This window comes from Bufo gargarizans, chromosome 2, assembly GCF_014858855.1.
Source record: "Bufo gargarizans isolate SCDJY-AF-19 chromosome 2, ASM1485885v1, whole genome shotgun sequence".
NCBI lineage: Eukaryota > Metazoa > Chordata > Amphibia > Anura > Bufonidae > Bufo > Bufo gargarizans.
The window spans coordinates 518,263,689-518,288,220 of record NC_058081.1 but is presented as its reverse complement, the minus strand read 5'-3'; the positions used below and the strand labels follow the sequence as shown (position 1 = coordinate 518,288,220).

The 24,532-nt window shown below is 45.1% G+C and overlaps 1 protein-coding gene across 1 annotated transcript in view; it reads left to right on the top strand.

Moving 5' to 3' along the window:
- Positions 1–24,532, top strand: part of CACNA1C (calcium voltage-gated channel subunit alpha1 C) — a 562,571-nt gene that overhangs the window by 513,985 nt on the left and 24,054 nt on the right. Inside the window, 8 exon segments of the mRNA XM_044281366.1 lie at positions 5,058–5,087; positions 9,186–9,314; positions 10,969–11,034; positions 13,033–13,124; positions 14,190–14,352; positions 14,445–14,572; positions 19,986–20,082; positions 22,028–22,130. Coding sequence (XP_044137301.1) covers positions 5,058–5,087; positions 9,186–9,314; positions 10,969–11,034; positions 13,033–13,124; positions 14,190–14,352; positions 14,445–14,572; positions 19,986–20,082; positions 22,028–22,130 — 808 coding nt within the window.

Sequence of the window (24,532 nt, the reverse complement as noted above, 5' to 3'; positions counted from 1 at the left end):
ACAACAGAAGACTGCGTCTCCTCCCCGTTGCGAGTTTACTGCTCATTATAATACAGCGCGCCAAATCATTGGGGGGCCACAGCGGACGAACGGGGGAGGGGGGGTTGGGTTTTGAAAAAAAATTAAAATACACCAATGGCATCAGTGATCAGTGGGGGCCGCCCTACAAGGTAATACCATAATTAGCTTATGTCAGAACTGATGAAAGGTCCTCTTTAAAACAGAATCTGACTGCAAAAATCACTTCCCCCTTCTGTGATCTACTTTTATAAAGATCTTCTATAAAGCATTTTACACTAGATCATCTCCACCTAGAATCAGAAATTGCTAGTAAATGTATAGAATACAAAGACTCAGTCCAGTATAGAGGAGAAGAGCAGACGGATACAGGGTTGCCAACAAGAATTTTTCTTTTTTTCTGGACAACTTATCCCAAAATCACGGACAGCCAACATTTTTTACAGACAAATTGGAAAACCATAATGAATAAAATGGATTATTAGTCATACGTGTCTATAGCTCAATATACTGATAAGAACTTGTTACCAGCATTTACTGTGAGCTGAGAAATGATGAGAATTACCACCAAAATAATCTAGTCAAGGACCACCAGCCTCAAAAAAATCATGGACGCACTTATTTTCATGGACTGTCCAGGAATTTCTGGACGGTTGGCAACCCTGGACTGATATATAGTGTTATAAGTGAAAACATTCTGTATAATTTGTCATTTATTGGTCGAACTCTGTGCTCCTTCTAGGAGTCCAGTGGGCGGGCTTATCAGTGATTGACAGGCTTTCCTGTATGAGTGTGGATACAGGAATTTCTGTAAATCACCAATACACTTTCCTCTTAAGGCTACTTGGATTTTTTCTGGATCCGTCATGGATCAGCACAAACGCTTCCGTTACTGGTAATACAACCATCTGCATCCGTTATGAACGGATCCGGTTGTATTATCTTTAACATTGCCAAGACGGATCCGTCATGAACACCACTGAAAGTCAGTGGGGAATAGATCCGTTTTTCTATTGTGTCAGAGAAAATGGATCCATCCCCATTGACTTGCATTGTGGGTCATGACAGATCCGTTTTGGCGATGTTAAAGGTAATACAACCAGATCCCGCGACGGAAAGAAAACAGCAGCATGCTGTGGTCTGCTCTCCGGTATGGGAACGCAAACCAAACAGAGCGGAATGCTTTTTGGAGCATTCCGTTCTGTTCAGTTACATTTTGTCCCCATTGACAATGAATAGGGACAAAACGGAAGTGTTTGTTTCCAGAATTGAGATTCTATGACGGATCTCAATACCGGAAAATAGAAATGCTAGTATGAAAGTAGCCTTACTTCTAAGCCATAGAGCCATGAGCAGAGGTTTAGATCAATATATGACTAATTATACTGGATCTTTTCCCATAAAACAATATATCTGCTCCTGCCCCATTACATACTGCCTGCATTTTGCAGTATATCTGTTCTTTCCAAATGTTAAAATAGAAAATGGTGTCCAGTGCAGCTCTTAGGCCCCGTTCACACAGGATGGTGTCCAGTGCAGCTCTTAGGCTCCGTTCACACAGGATGGTGTCCAGTGCAGCTCTTAGGCTCCGTTCACACAGGATGGTGTCCAGTGCAGCTCTTAGGCTCCGTTCACACAGGATGGTGTCCAGTGCAGCTCTTAGGCTCCGTTCACACAGGATGGTGTCCAGTGCAGCTCTTAGGCTCCATTCACACAGGATGGTGTCCAGTGCAGCTCTTAGGCTCCGTTCACACAGGATGGTGTCCAGTGCAGCTCTTAGGCTCCGTTCACACAGGATGGTGTCCAGTGCAGCTCTTAGGCTCCATTCACACAGGATGGTGTCCAGTGCAGCTCTTAGGCTCCGTTCACACAGGATGGTGTCCAGTGCAGCTCTTGGGCTCCGTTCACACAGGATGGTGTCCAGTGCAGCTCTTAGGCTCCGTTCACACAGGATGGTGTCCAGTGCAGCTCTTAGGCTCCGTTCACACAGGGTTTTTTTGTTAGCTGAACTTGGCACAGAATTTGCACAAAAAATGAATCTGCCTATTTTATTTTATTTTTTGAGATTCCGCTCTACATCTAATGAGGCTGTGGAACGCAACATGACCTTTCATGGCACAGTATCCAGACACTGCTGGAAACCACGACAATCAGTGAGGTTAAAACACGAGTGGGTCCACAGCATTCAACTTGAAAGACCACAGCAGAAACCGCAGAAGGGTGGATTGACACAGTGATTGCAGTTTTTTCTGCACATTTGCGTTTTTTTCTTTTGTAGCTATTTTTGCATTTGCTGTTTTTGATGCAGAACACACTTCTTTTTTTTTTTGCTACTGGTGTCTTTTTTATCTCTGACCTTTTTTAAATATTATTTTTTTTAAATGCAGCATGTTAAAGCAATGACCTTTTTTATTATTATGTCCTCCGTAGGGGAAAAAATCTATTCAAACGTATTAACGCAACTAAAAAATCCATAAAAAAATGTCCCTGGCATAGGGAAAAAGCAAGCAGTTTTTGTGGCATTTTTTAGTGGTAAAAGAAACACCAGAGCAATCTTTTGTGTGAAGGAAACCTTTTAAAGACCGTCAAGTAGTTTACCTATTATTGGCATATTACACAGCAGACGTCTATGGATCCATCTGCATATGGAAGCCGTCATGCACAATGGTACCATGTATTTTGGAGATACCTCTGGAGACACCATAGGGCGGCTCACAGAGTGTCTTTTCTGTTTGATGTAGTTTTTCTATAATATATTGCTGATTCTTTTCTTGCCACCCTATAAAGTGAGGAACAGCAGTATTTAAACACCCTGCGATTTTGCAAGTTCTCCCTCTTAGAAATTATGGAGCGGTCTGAAATTCGCATTGTATGTGCATTCCCATTCTGAGAGACAGAGTAAAAAAATAAAATTCAGGAACCATTGTATGATTTTTGAAGAATTTGTCTTGCACTGCTGAACATAAGTATTTGAACACCTGAGAGAATCAGTGTTAATATTTAGAGTATAGAGGTCAAACGTTTCCTGTAGTTCTTGACCAGGTTTGCACACACTGCAACAAGGATTTTGGCCCACTCCTCCACACAGATCTCCTCTAGATCTGTCAGGTTTCGGGGCAACATTGGATTTAGGTCTGGAGACTGGCTAGGCCTCTCCAGAACCTTGATATGCTTCTTACGGAGCCACACCTTGGTTATCCTGGCTGTGTGCTTCGGGTCGTTGTCATGTTGGAAGACCCAGCCATAACCCATCTTCAATGCTCTGACCGAGGGAAGGAGGTTGTTGCTCAAAATCTCACAATAAATGGCCCTATTCATCCTCTCCTTAATACAGTGCAGTCGTCCTGTCCCGTTCGCAGAAAAACACCCCCAAAGCATGATGTTACCACCCCCATGCTTCACATTAGGGATGATGTTCTTGGGATGCAACTCATCCTTCTTTTTCCTCCAAACACGACAAGTGAAGTTTAGACCAAAAAGTTCTACTTTGGTCTCATCTGACCACATGACTTTCTCCCATGCCTCCTCTGGATCATCCAGATGATCATTGGCAAACTTCAGACGAGCCTGAACATGTGATGACTTGAGCAGGGGAACCTTCCGTGCAATGCATGATTTGAAACCATGACAGCGTAGTGTTCTACCGACAATGACCTTTGAAACTGTGGGCCCAGCTCTCTTCATGTCATTGACCAGCTCCTCCCTAGTAGTTCTGGGCTGATCCCTCACCTTTCTTATGATCAGTGATACTCCACGAGGTGAGATCTTGCATGAAGTCCCAGTCCGAGGGAGACTGACAGTCGTCTTTAGCCTTTTCCATTTTCTAATAATTGCTCCAACAGTTGATCTATTTTCACCAAGCTGCTTGGCAATTGCCACGTAACCCTTTCCAGCCTTGTGGAGTTCCACAATTTTGTCTCCGGTGTCTTGACAGCTCTTTGGTCTTACCCATGGTAGTAGTTGGCGTCTGACTGTGGGGTGGACAGGGGTCTTTAAAGAGCTTAGACAGGTGCTACCAAGTTATATTAATGAGTGGAGTAGAGATGGACTTTTTAAAGGCACAGTAACAGGTATTTGAGAGCCAGCATTTTTGCTGTTTCTCAGGTGTTCAAATACTTATGTTCAGCAGTGCAAGACAAATAAATTCTTTAAAAATCATACAATGTTATTTCCTGATTTTTTTAAAAAAAAAATTCTGTATCTGAGTGGGAATGCACCTACAATGTGAATTTCAGACCTCTCCATGATTTCTAGGTGGAAGAACTTGCAAAATCGGAGGGTCCGTTCACTAGATATGCCAGCCACAAGTCCAGGTAACTTAGGTGACAATCCCTACAGGAGCTGCAGTGGCAGTCATTTCCTATTGTCACTGAGGAAGGAATAGGTTATGGCTAAGATCACAGATTTACTAGAGATTCTAGGTGGAAATGTTCATTAACCCCCTTTTCAAGTAAAAATGCTCTGTTTAACCCATTGTTCAATGTCACATAAATCTCCTGACAGAGTCAGAATATGAGGTAATAGCTCCCAGGCAGAGTCAGAATATGAGGTAATAGCTCCCAGGCAGAGTCAGAATATGAGGTAATAGCTCCCAGGCAGAGTCAGAATATGAGGTAATAGCTCCCAGGCAGAGTCAGAATATGAGGTAATAGCTCCCAGGGTTGCATGCCAAACCCTTTATTCGTAGGTAAATTAGGGAGAGGTTCTTCTGTTTACATCACTATGAAAAAAAAAAAGATATACATTTTTCAGGTCTCCGACCTCCAGCACTCCACATGCTGGAAAATTACAATGCATATATCACCACTAGTATCCTAATGGTGAACTGGATGGTGGGGGTTGTAGTTTGGTGCAGCAGGAGTTGCAGAGTACATCTACTAGTTGTACAAAGTTCTCAATTTAGCTGTATTTTGTATTCAACTTGCTTATCACCTCTCCTTCCCCTTTTCCTACCCTCCCTGCTGATCATATTGCTGTACTGTGCCCCCCTGTGGATATAGCCGGTATTACATCTTATCTCTGTCTGACTTTCTTTAAAGACAGGTGAACATGCCCAATGCCACAATATGGTAAGACCAAAAAAACTTCAGAGCGCTGTCACCCTTTCTCTTCTGACACCCTTGACACAACTGTCTTAGCTGTGTGCCCCTGACTAAAGGGCTCTTCTCTCCACACCTTGTCTAGTCTTCTCTGCATGCCCTGTGGCCGCCATGTTGTATTTGTGTCTCCTCAGCTGTGAACTTTGTGGTTTATCTGTGTAATACTCTGTTTTTGTAAGCTTGTCTTACCGCTTACCACCAGGCCAGTCTGAAGTGGCCCAACTTTTCAGCAGACTAATCTGAAGAGAACAGAACGGGTGGAATTCTTGTTGAAAACTACAAAGGTTCAGGACCATGATTGATACAGCAACTGCGCATGGAAAGTCAGATACCCACAACCAAATTCAGCTTCCAACTCTGGTGAAACAGATTAAGACCACATTCACCCTGCAGTCTTCAGTATTTCAGTCAGTATTTGAAAGCCAAAATCAGGGTGCAATCCATCGGACAACAAACTTTGATGTGGTCATCAATCAGCTTCAAAGATCGTTCAGGAGAAGAGAGAGAAGCTGGAGACCAAGCCATCAGGCAACCAGTCTAAGGGGTCTCACTGTAAACCACATTCTGCAGCTGGCTATGTACTGTAAAACATAAAAGCTCCAGAAACTAAACAAACTAAACATTTTTAAAAACCTACAAAAATCATATTAAGGTAGACATAGATTTGCCTTGAACTCCCTCTAATTGGGCCTACAAGTGTGAAAGTGTTTTTTTTATAGTGATGAGCTATCCTCAGGACTGGTGGTGGTCTGACTCTTGGTGCCCCCACCAATGGACTGTTTGAGGAGGTCCCAGTGCTCCAGTGAATGCTGCAGTAGCTGTGCATGGTATTGCTGCTTAGTCCTTTTCTCTTGAATGGAACTAAGCTGAGCTTAGACCAGTGACTGATGAATGTAATGTAAGCTGTGAGGGCTGTCTTCAAGCAGCTGATTGGCGGGGGTGATGAGAGTCGGACCCCCACAGATTAAACAGTGATTACTTAGGCTACTTTCACACTAGCGTTTCTATTTTCCAGTATTAAGATCCGTCATAGGGTCTCAATACTGGAAAAAAAAAACGCTTCCGTTTTGTCCCCATTCGTTGTCAATAGGGACAAAATGTAACTGAACAGAAAGGAATGCTCCAAAATGCATTCTGTTCCGTTCTCATACCGGAGAGCTAGCCGCAGCATGCTTTCCGTCCTGGGATGACACAATAGAAAACGGATCCGTCCCCCATTGACTTTCAATGGAGTTAATGACGGATCCGTCTTGGCTATGTTAAAGATAATACAACCGGATCCGTTCATAACGGATGCAGATGGTTGTATTATCAGTAACGGAAGCGTTTTTGCTGAACCCTGCCGGATCCAGCAAAAACGCTAGTGTGAAAGTAGCCTTAGGCTACATACACACGAACGTATCTTGTTTCCGTGTCTGTCCCATTTTTTTTGCGGATAGGATGCGGACACCGTGTGCTGTCCGCATCAGTATGTCCGTTCCGTAGCCCCTTGTTTTGCAGACAAGGATAGGCATTGTTACAATGGATCTGCAAAATAACGGATGACATACAGATGTCATCCTTTTTTTTGGGGCGGAACCGCAATTTGCGGACTGCAAAACACATAGGGTCGTGTGCATGTAGCCTTAATCCACGGATGACGTCCGTGTGTATTCCGTTTTTTGTAGAATAGAACAGCTGGCCCCTAATAGAACAGTCCTATCCTTGTCCGTTATGCAGACAATAATAGGACATGTTCTCTCTTTGTATGGAACGCAAAATACGGAACGTAAACGGAAAAAAAAAAATGTTCGTGTGTGTGAGGCCTAACTCTCTATAGGGGAGATTCTTAATGAGGGGAATTTTTAGTCTGCACTGCAATCAAACGTTATGATGTTTGATACTTTTGGTGCATCTTTACGTCTAACCCCCCCCCCCCCCCTCTTTACTGGAGGAAGATTGAGACAATTTTTGTGACTTTTAAAAAAGTTATAGGGGCTCATTTATTAAGGCCTCATGCACACGACCGTTGTGTGTTTTGCGGTCCGCAAATTGCGGATCCGCAAAACACGGATGGCGTCCGTGTGCATTCCGCAATTTGCGGAACGGCGCGGACAGCCATTAATATAACTGCCTATTCTTGTCCGTTTTGAATAGGACAGGTTATATTTTTTTTTGCGGACCACGGAACAGAGTAACGGATGCGGACAGCACACTGAGTGCTGTCCGCATCTTTTGCAGCCCCATTAAAGTGAATGGGTACGCATACAAGCCGCAAAAACTGCGGCTCGGATGCGGACCAAGACAGCGGTCGTGTGCATGAGGCCTAAGACTGGTGTTTTCCACGCTAGTCTTAACTGTGTCTGTACTGCTGAAGGAACCATCAAACTTAGGGCTCGTTCACTCAGCTCGTGTGCTGCCCGTTGCCGTATTGCGGACCGCATTTGCGGATCCGCAATACACGGGCACCGTTCTGTGTGCATTGCGCACTGCACTTTGCAGTCCACATGAACATGCAGTCGTGTGAACAAGCCCTTATGTGGTGGAGCAGGCCTCTACATAATTTTCGCACTACCTTTAGCAAGTCGTCCAGCAGACTTAAATCTACACCAGCTCCCTTTCTGGCGCAGATTTAAGCCATTTTCTATGCCAAAATCTGTATTTTGTGGATCACGGAGTTCACACAGCCGGTGCCCGTGTATTGAGAAACCGCAATACGGGCTCCACGGCCATACAGTTGTGTGAATGAGCCCCAACTGATGGAAATAACTAACCAAATAACGGAAGTGTGTGTGCTGACCATGGCCCTATTGCGGCCCGCAAACAGCGGGTCCGCAATACACAGGCACCGGCCGTGTGCACACCTCATCACAAATGCGGACCTATTCACTTGAATGGGTCCGCAATCCGGGAGATGTGGTGCGGTGCGGAATGGAGGCACGGATCGGAAGCCCATGGAAGTACTACAGAGTGCTTTTGTGGGTTTTCTGTCCGTGCCTCCGGACCGCAAAAAAGTAGTGCATGCACTACTTTTATGCGGTGCGGACAGTGGGATGTGGATCGCGGACCACATTCAAGTGAATAGGTCCGGGATCAATATCTGATCAGTGAGGGTTCAACACTGGGCACCTCAACTGATCAGCTCCTCACAGGCTGATTGATGGGGGTTCTGGCAGTCCGACCCCCACCAATGAGATATTGATAACCTTTCCTGTGGATAGGGCGTCAGTAACCCCCGGAAGACCCTCTTAAGCTGAGCCATCAGAATTCCCTGATTTGAATAGATTTTACCTGTGCAGATCTAACATTTGAAATATGTGTTTGTTAATATGACATGTATTATAAGAATAGATGATAACGTTTGTTCTGTCAACAGAATACAGCACAATACCATTCTCTTATGGAGAAAAATACTTTCAAATTTGAATTGGTTTCTTCATTACATTCTAAAAGCCTTTGCTGGAACCTGGAATTTGTCATTTTAATTTGTGCCAATTGAAAGAACAGTCTGTGTAGGACGCCCATGGCTACCTACATGGAGCCTAATGGGGTGTTGGGGTGTATGGTGGAGTAAGCAGAGCTCGGGTCCTGATGTTCTCAACAAGAAATCCAACCAGTCTGTTCTCTAAACCCTTGATGTCCTTTGTTTTCCTCTTACTTTTGCAGATTATGAGTTAATGGGAAGGAAAGTTTTACATCAGAGATAGAAAGTTATCATTCTCACCAGGTGTATAGATAATCTTGTCATATCTGTCCCACCTTTCAAATAAGACCCATTTAACCTTCCAACCTTGCTTCTCCAAAATTTTGCCCAAAAGTTGTCCAGTATTTTTATGCATATGAGAAGCTAAAAGCTGCAGGAAGTCTTCTAGGTTGTACAGAGCAATACTGGGGGAAAAAAATCCTAAGCGTTTAGGCAGTTTAGTATTTTTTATTTTTTATTTTATTTTATAAAATATGGATATTTTAGTGGGTAAAAAATGATTGTTGCAGAGTACAGGGTCAGGGCCTACAGGGTAAGTCAGACAGGCAGTGCCTACCCAGTGACCTCCTTGATTCTGTGTAACCTAAGACCATTGTATATTCTAGCAGGGTGAGGAAAACTCGCGGATCTCCATCACCTTCTTCAGGCTTTTTCGTGTTATGAGGCTGGTGAAGCTCCTCAGTCGTGGGGAGGGAATCCGGACTCTTCTTTGGACGTTCATCAAATCTTTTCAGGTAACAAGGGCCACCTTTTCTACTTTACACTTCCCAATGGATAGATATAGCACTGCAGCCAGGGTTGCCAACCTAAAAAAAAAAATCTGGATAAATGAATCAAAATTCATTGACAGCCAACATGTTTTACGGACAAATTGGAAAACTATAGGGAACTATACAAATTATAAGTAATGCATCTCTATAGGTCAGATACTAATGCTGAACACCTTACCAGCATTTACTGGGAGCTAAAAAATGCTAAAAATTACACTCAGTGACCTGCTCAAGTACCACCAGCCTCAAAAAAATCACAGACACATCTAATTTTTTTCACAGACACTGGAAAAAAGTCCTCTATTTTTACGGACGCTCCAGGAATTTCTGGTTGCAGCCTCTTCTAAAGTTATCCCTGCACAGTGCTGCTCCGTCACCCGGCTGTGCACGTAACAAGCTGGACCCGTTCACTAAATATTAGCTGTAGACACTGTTCACGGAAAAACAGTGAAGGGTTCCCAGGTATACAGCAGTGTTGCAGCCCCTTCATTCTCAGGCTCCCAGTGCATGGACCGTCACAGATCATACAACAGTATTCCAACACTTAATAGGATGGGGACACCCTGTTAAGTAGTTTAGTTCCACTTACAAACGTGGCTATGATTATAATTTGTTTAACCCCCCAGGGACTAAGTCAACAACATCATTTATTTTTTTCATCCTCACCTTCCAAGAGCCATATAGTCATATGAGTCATATGTATTTTTTTGTTGTACTTTTTAATGCCATCATTTATAGGACATGTGCACCTTTTATGGTGAAGGGTGGATTGGCAAACATCGCCTCTTACTGGACAGACCTACGAAGGGAAGCATACTCACCTGCTTCGCGATGCTGGCTCCTTGGCTCCATGGCCTCAGTTAGGCCCCTTTCACACAGGAGAGAATTCCACGCGGGAGCAATGCTTGAGGTGAACGCATTGCACCCGCACTGAATCCGGACCCATTCACTTCAATGGGGCTGTGCACATGAGCGGTTATTTTCACGCATCACTTGTGCGTTGCGTGAAAATCGCAGCAAGCTCTATATTGTGCGTTTTTCACAGACACTGGAAAAAAGTCCTCTATTTTTACGGACTGTCCAGGAATTTCTGCAAGCAAGTGCGGATGCGGTGCGATTTTCACGCATGCTTGCTAGGAGACGATCGGGATGGGGACCCGATTTTTATTATTTTCCCTAGTAAATAAAATCTACAAAACAACCTAACCCAAACCCGAACTTCTGTGAAGAAGTCTGGGTTCGGGTCTGGGTACCAAACATGCCGATTTTTCTCACGCGTGTGCAAAACGCATTAAAACGCTTTGCACTCGTGCGGAAAAATCACACATTTTCCCGCAACGCACCAGCATCTTGTCCGGCCCTCACACGCGACGCCCGTGTGAAAGAGGCCTTACTCCACTGGGCCCCCTGGATGTAATTTTCCGGTTGCGTCATGACAAATGGCCATGCAAGGAGAGCAGGTCACTGCTGCAGCCAGTGACTGTAATACACACTATGTAATGGCATCAGAACATTTTCTAAAATGCCCATATGTGTCAGAAAATCTCTTTAATTGTGCAGTTTAGAAAAAATATATTCCTGTTTTATTGATTTCCTGACTTTGTACTTTCACCCACAGGCGCTCCCGTATGTGGCTCTCCTAATTGTTATGCTGTTTTTTATCTACGCTGTTATTGGTATGCAGGTAAGGACGCCTCTCCAATGTCTTTGTTATTTTGTCCATTCTGGAGAGTCCCTTATTATCAGCAGAGGACAAGATGGTAAGCTGAGCAGTGGGTGTCCTTCTGCTGAGAACCTACAGCACCACCACAGGACAAATGAAGGATTACACAGTGCCCACTGAAATTAATAGGCACTCCATGTAACGCACGGACGTACTAGGTCTTCCACAGCAATAGCCACTCTTTGTAGAAGGGGACCCTCCTGTATTAACCAAGAATCACTACAAGATGTTTTGTTTAGTTTTTTTCTAAACTAGACAACCTTTTTTACCTTTGGAAAAATCCACACCCACCTGCTCTATTTTGTCTCCTTGGCTTTCTTCACTGGTCTTTAAATCCTTGACTCTAAATTTTAAGATGGATGGGGTCATGTGTAGTGCCACAGCCAATGACTGGCCTCGCGTTGACGTGTTTCCTATGTAGCATGTCACTGCTGGGTCAAGTGGCAATTGGGTACATTTCACCAGTAAGGTTAGTCATGGCTGCAGCAGATCATGTCACTATGTTCATCTGGACGTTTATAGACCAGTAAACTGGAAGACTAATGAAGGCAGTGGTGGGGAGCAGGTGCATATGGAATTCTCCACAGGGTACTGCAGGCTGGGATGGAAATTGAAAAAAAAACAAAAACAATTTTTGGGAAAACCCCTTTAAGTGTTCAAACCCATTTTGGTCTCTTCAGCTGGAGGACAAACATAATTGGGTTTCTTTGCATCCCAACAGTTTAGAATTCATTGATTGGACACCATAATATTTTTATATTGTGTTTGCTCTCCATAAAAGCTGACAGTTACAGGGCTCCTTAAGATTAGTTTTATGAGGGAGACCATTATTCTCAAACCGGGAAACCCAAATAAACGATTCACCTGTTTGCAACATAACTGCAGGAGTTTTCTTCATTATTATACAAGGGGTAGGAACCCGACTTCTGACTCTGAACCCTCTCCAGCTCTGCCATGTCTGCCTTGTTCACAGGAGCCCAGAACTTTACACAGTACTACATGTGGGGGGCTCTTTCACACTTGCGTTCTTTTCTTCCGGCATAGAGTTCCGTCGTCGGGGCTCTATGCCGGAAGAATCCTGATCAGTTTTATCCCCATGCATTCTGAATGGAGAGAAATCCGTTCAGGATGCATCAGGATGTCTTTAGTTCCGGACCGGAACGTTTTTTGGCCGGAGAAAATACTGCAGCATGCTGCACTTTTTGCTCCGGCCAAAAATCCTGAAGACTTGCCACAAGGCCGGATCCGGAATTAATGCCCATTGCAAGGCATTGATCCGGATCCGGCCTTAAGCTAAACGTCGTTTCGGCGCATTGCCGGATCCGAAGTTTCGCTTTTTCTGAATGGTTACCATGGCTGCCGGGACGCTAAAGTCCTGGCAGCCATGGTAAAGTGTAGTGGGGAGCAGCATACTTACCGTCCGTGCGGCTCCCGGGGCGCTCCAGAGTGACGTCAGGGTGCCCCAAGCGCATGGATCACGTGATCGCATGGCACGTCATCCATACTCATGGGGCGCTCTGACGTCATTCTGGAGCGCCCCGGGAGCCGCACGGACTGTAAGTATACCGCTCCCCCGCTCCCCACTACTACTATGGCAACCAGGACTTTAATAGCGTCCTGGCTGCCATAGTAACACTGAACGCATTTTGAAGACGGATGCTGCTTTCAGTTCACTTGTGTTTTTCCGGATCCGGCGTGTAATTCCGGCAAGTGGAGTACACGCCGGATCCGGACAATGCAAGTGTGAAAGAGGCCTTAAGCAGCAACTGTGAAGATAAAATACCTTTTCCCTGCAAGTTGTTATTCAGATTCATGGATGACCATGTAATAATGGCAGATAACCATGACTTTCATAATAATTTGCAGAACTCTTACCTTTACTGAACTTTCAGCAGTTATTCATAAAAAAATGATCCCATTGACACTGCCCCTTTAATTGAAATAACTGTCTCTGTGCAGGTTTTCGGGAAGATTGCACTAAACGACACCACACATATTAACCGGAATAATAATTTCCAGACCTTTCCACAGGCCGTCCTGCTACTCTTCAGGTTTGTGGCACAAATGTTATTTTTCAGGGTCTGTCTGTTAGACTTTCTGTCTGTGCAGAATACATGTGGCATAGTAAACCATACGTTATTGCAGCAGCCAAAGTTTAACAATTATACTGCATTTTTGGAAATAAAATATTCCTTGATCTGCTTCAGGATAGGTCATCAAAATCAGGTTGGTGGGGCTATGACACCCCCAATCGATCAGCTGTTTCAGGCAGCCACTGTCACCGGAAACTATACAGTGGACAGGGCCAGAAGCAGAGAGGGCTCCATCCACTGTGGTGGTCATGCCAGGGTAGTGCAGCTCAGCTCTCAATGAGTGGAAGTGGGCTGCAATATGCCAGCAACGGAAACTACACAGTTGATGGAGTTTTCCATCCACTGTATAGTTTCTGGTGCCAGTGGTTTCTGAAACAGGTGATCAGTGGGGTTACCAGTTGTTAGACCCCACAATCTGATATTGATGACCTATAGCAGGCATGCTCAACCTGCGGCCCTCCAGCTGTTGCAAAACTACAACTCCCAGCATTCCCAGACAGTCTACAGCTATCAGCAGGGCATGGTGGGAGTTGTAGTTTTACAACAGCTGGAGGGCCACAGGTTGAGTTCCCTGACCTATAAGATAGGTCATCAATACCAAAGTCCCTAATAACCCCTTTAATATCCAGTTCACATCACTCTGGACATGTTAAAAATAAAAAAGAAGCATTACCCACCTCCACTGATTGTCCACAATTGTAGTTCCAACACTGCTCTGTTCCCCGCTGCTCTCCACTTCATGTCCCAGTGATTGGCTCAGTGGCCCATTGACATTCTGACATTTCTTCTTTATTGCGCTGGGGCATTGGAATGGCAGTGGCGGGGAATCGGTCGAGGTGAATAATACTTTTTTATATTTAGGCCCTTTTTCAATTTTTTCTATTCTCTCCAGAAAACCCAAATGTTTGTGTATAAAGTGTCAGTAGGAGGAAGCAGAGATGAATTAAAAGATGGTCTTGATGTTTTTTTCCTCCTCCTTCCTGGCACGCATTCCTCTACCATTGACCTGTGTCGTTCTAACAGATGTGCGACCGGTGAAGCCTGGCAGGATATCATGCTGGCTTGTCTCCCCAACAAGAAGTGTGAGCCGGAATCTGAGACTCACCAACCTGAAGAGGACTACTCCTGTGGCAGCAGTTTTGCAGTCTTCTATTTCATCAGCTTTTATATGCTCTGTGCTTTCCTGGTGGGTCTCATTCAGCCCTGTCATGCTCAGTTCTCCATCTCTCATCCAGGTCCACGAGAACTAGTCTTAAACATTGCTTTCTTTTGCTACAGATCATCAACTTGTTTGTTGCAGTCATTATGGATAATTTTGACTATCTGACGAGAGATTGGTCCATATTGGGTCCTCATCATTTAGATGAATTCAAAAGGATTTGGGCAGAGTATGATCCGGAGGCTAAGTAAGACCTACTGATATTATTATGTTGAAAACAGAATGGGGAATAGTTAGTAAATGTGTCATTTTGCTGACAGTATTGAATAGAAAAAATACCGCATTTACTACATGACATACAGTAAAATCCTGAAACTGTTGCATAGACATGTAAATTTTGGGGGGGTCATTTATTATACTGAAATACGCCTACATTTCAGGTGCAGATGGTGGCGCCGGTCTTGATAAATGTGCCACTTGGTGTTTTAGAAATGATGTTCTGCTGGTTGGCTGGGTATCATTTTTTTTGTTGGGGGAGAAGGGGTTTAAAAAAATACATCATGGTGCCTGGCCTGTTTACTACATAGCTACATAACTCCAATAGCAAAAGAAACGTACTGGACCAGGTATAATTCCTGAAAAAAAATATATGGGGCCATGCACACATTGGGGGAGATTTATCAAAACTGGTGTAAAGGAAAACTGGCTTAGTCGCCCATAGCAACCAATCGGATTCCAACTTTTATTTTTCAGAGCTTCTTTTGAAAATAGAAGGTGAAATCTGGTTGCTATAGGCAACTAATCCAGTTTTCCTTTGCACCAGTTTTAATAAATATATAAATATAACTAGCTGGAGGACCCGGCTTCGCTCGGGTATATTTAATCTATTTCATTTAACCACCTCCCGTCCGCCCATAGACTATAAACGTCCGGGAGGTGGTTCTCTATTTCTGAATGGACGTTCCTGAACGCGCCTTAAATGCGACGGTGCGGATTCCTTTAGCGGACATACACACGCACACACATACACTCAGCTTTATATATTAGATAAAGTGTTTGAGCATGTTTCTAGTCTAAAAAATACTGTCTTAGACAGTTTTATTTTATTAGTCGCATTTACTACTGAAATTGCGCCTGTTTTTTACACTGTTTTGTCCTGTTCACCTATTTAGATTTTTTAGACTAATTTTTAGACTAATGCAGAAGTATTATAACGAATGCACATGGACAGCATCCATATGTTTTGCGGATCTGTTTTTTTGGCGGACCGCAAAATACATACGGTCGTGTGCATGAGGCCTAATTCAGACGTTTTCTAACTTTTGCATCTATTTCAAGTTAAGTATGTAGGTGCGCCTTTTTTTGGGCCTCATTTAGTCATAAAAACAGTCTAATTTCTTCTCCACTCCAGGGCTAATGTACTTTTCTGCGTTTGTTTTGAGTGGTGAGTTGCGCCACATTTGGGCTGTTTTCATGGAGACGTGCGTCTACTTTCAGCTCACTTGCTCCACATTTTCATGTGTCTACTAATTAGACCAGTCTTAGGCTAAGTTTACACGAACGCGTGTCATCCGTGGCCGTATAATACACGGCCACAGTTTCGTGTGCATTCCGCATCACGGATGCGGACCCATTCACTTCAATGGGTCCGCAAAACCGGAATTGCGGAACGGCCGCACGGAACGGGACCCCTCTGAAGCACTACGGAGTGCTTCCGTGGGGTTGCGTCCCGTACTTCCGTTTCGCAAAAAGATAGAACATGTCCTATCTTTTTGCGGAATGGGCGGATCGCGGACCCATTAAAGTGAATGGGTCCACGATCCGATGCGGCTGCTTAGGCCTCTTTCACACGGCCGTAGTGCTCCCGTGGCCGTATTGCCACTTGAATGGGTCCGCAAATCCGGAGATGTGGTGTGGAACGGAACAGAAGCACGGAATAGAAACACTACGGAGTGCTTCTGTGGTGTTCCGTTCCGTGCTTCCATGCCGCAAAAAAATAGAACGGACGGATTGCGGACCCCATTCAAGTGAATGGGTCCGCGATCCGCATGTGGCTGCCCCACGGTCGGTGCCAGTGCATTGCGGACCGCAATTTGCGATCCGCAGCATGGGCACGGCCAGCACACGGTCTGCAAGAGGTAACTATAAACCTGTCATACTGAAAAAGAACCACTAGAGGTCAGACTAATGCCAGTACGCCTAGTCTAATTTATGAAGCACTTGATAAATAGTTGGCAAAAGGCCGACAGGTGAAAGAAATACACCTGTCTAATTGAAAGACCAAAAACAGGCGAGCTTAATAAATGTGCCCCTTCTTCTCATGACTTTGTTTTTAGTCTGCATCCGATGCTGTTCACATGTTCAGCAAATTATAGAACATGTCCTATTCTTGCTATCAAGAATAGCTATTTCTATAATATGAACCGAGGAAAGTGGAGGATGCACGCAGCAAGTATCCATAGGGCTTGTGCACACGAACGTATTTTCTTTCCGCTTCCTTTCCGGGTTTTTTTGCAGACCGTATGCGTAACGATTCACTTCAATGGGTCCGCAAAAACTTCGAAAGGTACTCCGTGTGCATCCCATTTCCATATTTCCGTTCCACAAAAAAGTAGTGCATGTCCTATTATTGTCCGCAAATCAGTGTCCGAGGCCCCATGCAAGTCAATGGGTCTGCAAAAATTACGGGACGCACACGGAACACATCCGTATATTATCCGTATTTTGCAGATCCATACTGTAAAAATGCTATGCCCAGCCCATATTGCTCATGTGTTTGGTGATTAATAAGATACTCTTTCCATTTCTGATCCGCAAAAAAAAGGATCGCGTATGGAGACCATACGGATATGTTTTGTGGAATAACGGAATGGAAGAGCACAATGTGGATCTGCGGTTTGCAGACTGCAAAATACATACAGTCGTGTGCATTTAGCCTAATGCAGTAAGCTTAGATCGAGTCCTGCAGTTTAGTTTAAAGTACCTGAGACAATGAAGCCATCTCCTTAGGCCTCATGCACATGACAGTATTTTTTCACAGTCCGCAAAAACGGGGTCCGTAGGTCCGTGATCCGTGACCGTTTTTTCGTCCGTGGGTCTTCCTTGATTTTTGGAGGATTCTGGCCGCGCGGAGCCAAACGGATCCGTCCTGAATTACAATGCAAGTCAATGGGGACGGATCCGTTTGACGTTGACACAATATGGTGCAATTGCAAACGGATCCGTCCCCATTGACTTTCAATGTAAAGTCTGGAGTCCATTTTATACCATCGGATCTGAGTTTTCTCCAATCCGATGGTATATTTTAACTTTAAGCGTCCCCATCACCATGGGAACGCCTCTATGTTAGAATATACTGTCGGATATGAGTTAGATCGTGAAAACTCATTTCCGACAGTATATTCTAACACAGAGGCGTTCCCATGGTGATGGGGACGCTTCTAGTTAGAATATACTACAAACTGTGTACATGACTGCCCCCTGGGGGGCCGTGATCAGGGGTCCGTGATCAGCACAATTAACCCCTCAGGTGCCGCACCTGAAGGGGTTAATTGTACTATCATATCCCCCTGTAAGAGATCAGGGCTGCCAGGCAGCAGGGGGCAGACCCCCCCCCCTCCCCAGTTTGAATATCATTGGTGGCCAGTGCGGCGGCCCCCCCCCCCCCTCCCTCCCTCTATTGTAATAATAGGTTGGTGGCACAGTGTGCGGCCCCCCCCGCCCCCCCTCTCCCTCCATTGTAATAATTCGTTGGTGGCAGTGTGCGGCGCCCCGCCTTCCCCCCCTTCCTCCCTCTATTGTAATAATTTGTTGGCGACACAGTGTGCGCCCCCCCGGCCCCCCCTTCCTCCCTCTATTGTAATAATTCGTTGGTGGCACAGTGTGCGCCCCCCCCGCCCCCCCTTCCTCCCTCTATTGTGATAATTCGTTGGTGGCTCAGTGTGCGCCCCCCATCGGCCCCCCTCCCTCTATAGCATTAACAACATTGGTGGCCATTGTGCGGCCTCCCATCTCCCCCCTCCCCCCCCCCCGATCATTGGTGGCAGCGGAGTTCCGATCGGAGTCCCAGTTTAATTGCTGGGCCTCCGATCGGTAACTATGGCAACCAGGAAGCTACTGCAGCCCTGGGTGCCATGGTTACTTAGCAATAGTACAATAGTAGAAGATTCATACTTACCTGCTGGCTGCTGCGATGTCTGTGTCCGGCCGGGAGCTCCTCCTACTGGTAGCAATGCGCCGCACAGACCTGTCACTTACCAGTAGGTGGAGCTCCCGGCCGGACACGAACATCGCAGCTGCCAACAGGTAAGTATGAATCTTCTACTATTGTACTATTGCTACGTAACCATGGCAACCAGGACTGCAGTAGCGTCCTGGTTGCCATGGTTACCGATCGGAGCCCCAGCGATTAAATTGGGACTCCGATTGGAACTCCGCTGCCACCAATGATCGGGGGGGGGGGGGTTGGGGGAGATGGGAGGCCGCACACTGGCCACCAATGTTGTTAATGCTTTAGAGGGAAGGGGGGGCCGATGGGGGGCGCACACTGTGCCACCAACGAATTATTACAATAGAGGGAGGAAGGGGGGGCCGCACACTGCCACCAACGAATTATTACAATAGAGGGAGGAAGGGGGGGCGGGGGGGGCTGCACACTGCCACCAACGAATTATTACAATAGAGGGAGGGAGGGGGGGCGCACACTGTGCCACCAACGAATTATTACAATAGAGGGAGGGGGGGGCCGCACTGGCCACCAATGATATTCAAACTGGGGAGGGGGGGGGGGTTCTGCCCCCTGCTGCCTGGCAGCCCTGATCTCTTACAGGGGGATATGATAGTACAATTAACCCCTTCAGGTGCCGCACCTGAAGGGGTTAATTGTGCTGATCACGGCCCCCTGTAAGAGATCGGGTGCTGCCAGGCAGCAGGGGGCAGTCTTGTAACACGGCTTGATTTTTTTCACGGATGTAAAACGGACATTGAAATGTGAACGAGGCTTGAATGTACACAAAATAAAAGAACCTTACAATATTCTATATACAGTCAGGTCCATAAATATTGGGACATCAAAACAACTCTAACATTTTTGGCGCTATACACCACCACAATGGATTTGAAATGAAACTAACAAGATGTTCTTTAACTGCAGGCTGTCAGCTTTAATTTGAGGGTATTTACATCCACATCAGGTGAACAGTGTAGGAATTACAACAGTTTGCATATGTGCCTCCCACTTGTTAAGGGACCAAAAGTAATGGGACAGAATAATAATCATAAATCAAACTTTCACTTTTTAATACTTGGTTGCAAATCCTTTGCAGTCAATTACAGCCTGAAGTCTGGAACGCGTAGACATCACCAGACGCTGGGTTAGATAAAAAGATAGGTTAGATTTGTGTAAAGTAGAACTGGCTTAGTTGCCCATAGCAACCAATCAGATTCCACCTTTCATTTTCGAAAGGAGCAGTGAAAAATAAAAGGTGGCATCAGAGAGAGGATGAAAATATGCAAGCCAGATGATTGATATATATCCATTTAACAACTATATATCTACTACTTAAAACTGGGACAGTTGGAAAAGGATATGGCAGATGTGTGCATTTTACTGTTCTTTGTTCCAATTTAATGCTTCATTCCCTATTTGCCTCCCTACCCAGGGGTCGTATCAAGCACTTGGATGTAGTAACACTGCTAAGACGGATTCAGCCACCATTAGGATTTGGGAAACTGTGTCCGCATCGCGTGGCATGCAAGGTAATCAAATACAAGGGAGAGGGGACATAAAATGTACATTGCATTAGAAAAGTCTTCCGACCCTCTCACTTTTTCTCGTTTTGTTATGTTGCAGCCTTTTGCTAAAATAAAAAAAATTCAAGTTTTCCCCCCAATGTTTGTGTGCATGAGCCCTTAGTTGAAACACCTCGGGCAGCGATTACAGCCTCCAGTCTTCTTGGGTATGATGCCACAAGGTTTGCACACCTGGGTTTGGGGATTTTCTGTCATTCTTCTCTGCAGATCCTCTTAAGATGAATGAGGACCGTCGATGGACAGCCATTTTTGAGTCTGTCCAGAGATGTTCGATTGGATTCAAGTCTGGCTGGGTCATTGAAGGACATTCAAAGAGTTGTCCCTAACCATACCTCTATTGTCTTGGTCCTTGTCTTGTTGGGGTCCAGAGCACACTGGATCAGGTTTTCATAAAAAATATCTCTGTACTTTGTTCCATTCAACTTTCCGTCAACCCTGACCAGTCTCCCTGTCCCAGCTGCAAAAAAACTCCCCCACAGCATGATGCTGCCACCACCGTGCTTTACTGTAGAAATGGTATTGGGCAGTTGATGAGTAGAACAGGGTTTCCTCCAGACATGACACTTAGAATTGAGGCCAAAAAGTTGGTATCATCAGACCAGACAATCTTGTTTCTCACAGTCCTTCAGGTGGGTTTTTATGTGTCTTTTACTGAGGAAATGCTTCTTTCTGGACAGTCTGCCATAAAGCCCAGATTTATGGAGTGCTGCAGTGATGGTTGACATTCTGGAAGTTTCTCCTATCTGCACACAGGATCTTTGAGCTCAGAGTGAACATTGGGTTCTTGGTCACCTATCTTACCAAGGCCACTCTCCCCCGATTACTTAGTTTGGTGGAACGGACAGTTATAAGAAGAGTCCTGGTTGTTCAGGCCACTGTGCTCTTGGGAACTTTCAGTGCAGCAGAAACTATTTTGCACCCTTCTCAAGATCAGTGCGCTCACACAATCCTGTCTTTGGCCTCTACAGGCAGTTCTTTCCTCCTCATGGCTTGGTTTTTGCTCTGATAAGCCCTGTCAGCTGTCAGATCTTATATAGACAGGGGTTTGTCTTTCCAAATCATGTCCAATCATCTGAATGTATTAGAGGTAGACTCCAATCAAGGCATGGAACCATCTCAAAGATGATCAAGAGAAATGGGAGGGCCCGTGAGGTAAATTTCAAGTGTCATAGCAAAGGGTTTGAATACCTATGTCTATGCCAAATTTCCTTTTTTCCTTTTTAATAAATTAGCAAAAATGTTCTAACATTCTGTTTTGACTCTCTCATTATGATGTATTAATTGTGGATTGATGGGGGAAGACTTGATATCTTTTTCCATTTTAGCCCAAGGCCGCAACATAAAAAATTTGAAAAAACTGAAAGGGCGTGAAGACTTTCTGAATGCATTGTACAAGTTTGTTACATGAAGAAAGCTGTGGATAAGGCAACATAACATAATGTCATGGTGATCCTGTGAGAAAAAAATGCTTCTCCCATACGTCTTGCCACTTTGCTGTTGCCTTAAACAAGACCTGTCACCATAAAATGCAAAGCAGTCTGCAGCAGCATGTTATAGAGCAGGAGGAGCGGAGCAGAGAGAAGCGAAAAGATTCAATAAAACATGTAATTGATATAGTTATATCTCAGCTTTTTCTAAACTTAAGACCTCCCCTGTGACCATCTCAATGACGGACAGCTATCTATGTATACAGACTTACACAGAGAATGCTATCTGATTCTATGACTGATCTCACCTCCCCATTTCCAAACTATACATCAGCCTGCTCAGCTCCTCCTGCTCTGTACCCTGCTACCTGCAGATTGCACTGCATTTTGTGGTGACAGGTCTTTTTTAAATGTATATTAAATCATGTGATACTTGCATGACCTATGTTTTCTCCATTACCCAGCGTTTAGTCGCCATGAACATGCCTTTGAACAGCGATGGTACGGTCATGTTTAATGCAACGCTGTTTGCTTTAGTTCGGACTTCTCTATGCATTAAAACTGATGGTAAGTGTAGATTCATTCGTGCTATACTCTATGTGTTGTAAATATTTGCTTTTCCTTTTCTTTCGACCTTTAAACCGATAGATCTTGTGTCTTAAAGGGAATCTGTCACCTGGTTCGAGCATATTAAAGTGTTACTACTGCCATGTACAATAAAATACCTTATTTCTTGCTGTAGTCTCCATTTTTTGTTTCATGGTTTCATTAGCGATAAAATCCACTTTTTATGTTATGCAAATGAGTGTCCAAGGTGCCCAGAGGGGCGTTATTATCCTAATCTGGAGCTGAGTAACTCCCCCCTACAGTGCCCAGCCCACCTTCCTTTAGAGCCCAAGCCCGCCTCTTCCAGCATAAGTAACTGCCCACACCAGAACTCTTGACCCCCCCCCCCTCCGCTATGTGATTATTTGGATGTAACTACGCCCAGAGATTCCTTGCGTCTGCTCGGTGAAATCTCACGCAGGCGCAGTACCGTGGACTGCATGCGCAATGTAGAAGCTCCTGAGGGCAATAGCTTTAAATTTGTCACTGGGCTCGGCGCATGCCCAGTGACACATTTGAAGCTGTTGCCCTCAGGAGCTTCTACATCGCGCAGGCAGTCCACGGTACTGCGCCTGCGTGAGATTTCACATAGCGGAGGGGGGCGGCGGCGGCAAAGAGTTTGGGTGTGGGCAGTTACTTATGCTGGAAGAGGCGGGCTGGGCACTGTAGGGGGGAGTTCCTGGAGTCCAGATTAGGATAATAACGCCCCTCTGGGCACCTTGGACACTCATTTGCATAACATAATCTCCACCTACCATATCTGAGAGAACTGCAGACTCAGTGGCGTAACTAGAAATGACTGGGCCCCATAGCAAATTTTAGAATGGGCCCCCCCCCCCCCCTAGCAACTTCTTCACAACCCCCTCCTCCCATGCAACTCCCACTTATGTGGCTAGTCAAGATCGCTGTCTCAGAAGAGGCCCAGCAGCCACTCCAACTGTTTTCTACAGTTTCACTGTATATAATGTAAATTTATAATACTGTTGAGGAGGGCCTGACAATAAAATCTTTCAGTCCTCCTTCTGGGTGGGCCCCTTCTGAGTTTGGGCCCCAAAGCAGCCGCTTCACCTATAGCTATGCCCCTGGGCGCTGCTCCGTTCTCCCGGTATAGGCTCCGGTATCTTCATATGTTCGGCTCAACTGGGTGGAGCCTGCCGGCATCTCCTTCTCCCAGGCTGTAGCGCTGGCCAATCGCAGCGCTCAGCTCATAGCCTGAGAAAAAAAAAAACCTCTCAGGCTATGAGCTGAGCGCTACGATTGGCCAGCGCTACAGCCTGGGAGAAGGAGACGCCGGCAGGCTCCACCCAGTTCAGCCGAACATATGAAGATACCGGAGCCTATACCGGGAGAACGCAGCGGCGCCCAGGGAAAATAGTAAGTGCAGGGAGATCCTTGGGGGCGCCGCTCTCCATGTCTGTATGCTTAGTTTAGATTTGTTATTCTAGTGAAAGGTCCTCTTTAAAGCATTTAGTAAAGCATCTGCTAATGACCAAAGGAAGCCGACAAATGATTTTCAATGATTATACAATGTTATACTTTGAGATTTATTAACATAAAACTGGAATGGACCCTTTGCAGGCATTTTTGACCATTGCATTGTCCTAATTTTAGGCTAAACATTGTTTTCATTTTGTCTTTATAAAAGAATTTCCTCAGTTTTTTTGCGTTCTACTTCACAGTGAATTTGTCAGAAAGCTATTCTGGCGGCTCGATTTGTAGCCCTTATCTCTGAACTTCTGACCACTCATGAACACTAATTTAAGCTGAATTCTTATCAGACTGATAGGAATTTAGATATAAGGAATGTTTATGAGCTGTGAGGGCTCTAGGGATAAGGGCTACCGGTGAGGCTGTCAGAGACATTTTACTGTGAAGCAGAAATAAACAGTCTGCAGATCCACTGTTAGGCCTCATGCACACGACTGTTGTTGGGTTCCATTCCGCAAAATGGGGTTCCGTTGTTCCGTGATCCGTTTCAGTTTTTGTTTCCGTGTGTCTTCCTTTATTTTTGGAGGACCACCAGACATAAAGGAAAGTAAAAAAAAAGTCTAAGACAGGTTTGCCATGCAAATGATAGGAAAAAAACGGACGCGGATTACAATCTTGTGCGCCTCTGTGTTTTTTTTAACGGTCCCATTGACTTGAATGGGTCCGCGAACCGTTTTCCGCGAAAATAATAGGACAGGTTATATTTTTTTGACAGACTGGAACCATGGATCACGGACGCGGATGGCAAACGGTGCATTAGCCGAGTTTTCAACTGACCCATTGAAAGTAAATGGGTCCGCAGAAAATCACGAAAAACGGCACAACGGACACGGAATAAAACAACGGTCGTGTGCAGGAGGCCTAAAGCCTCCTGC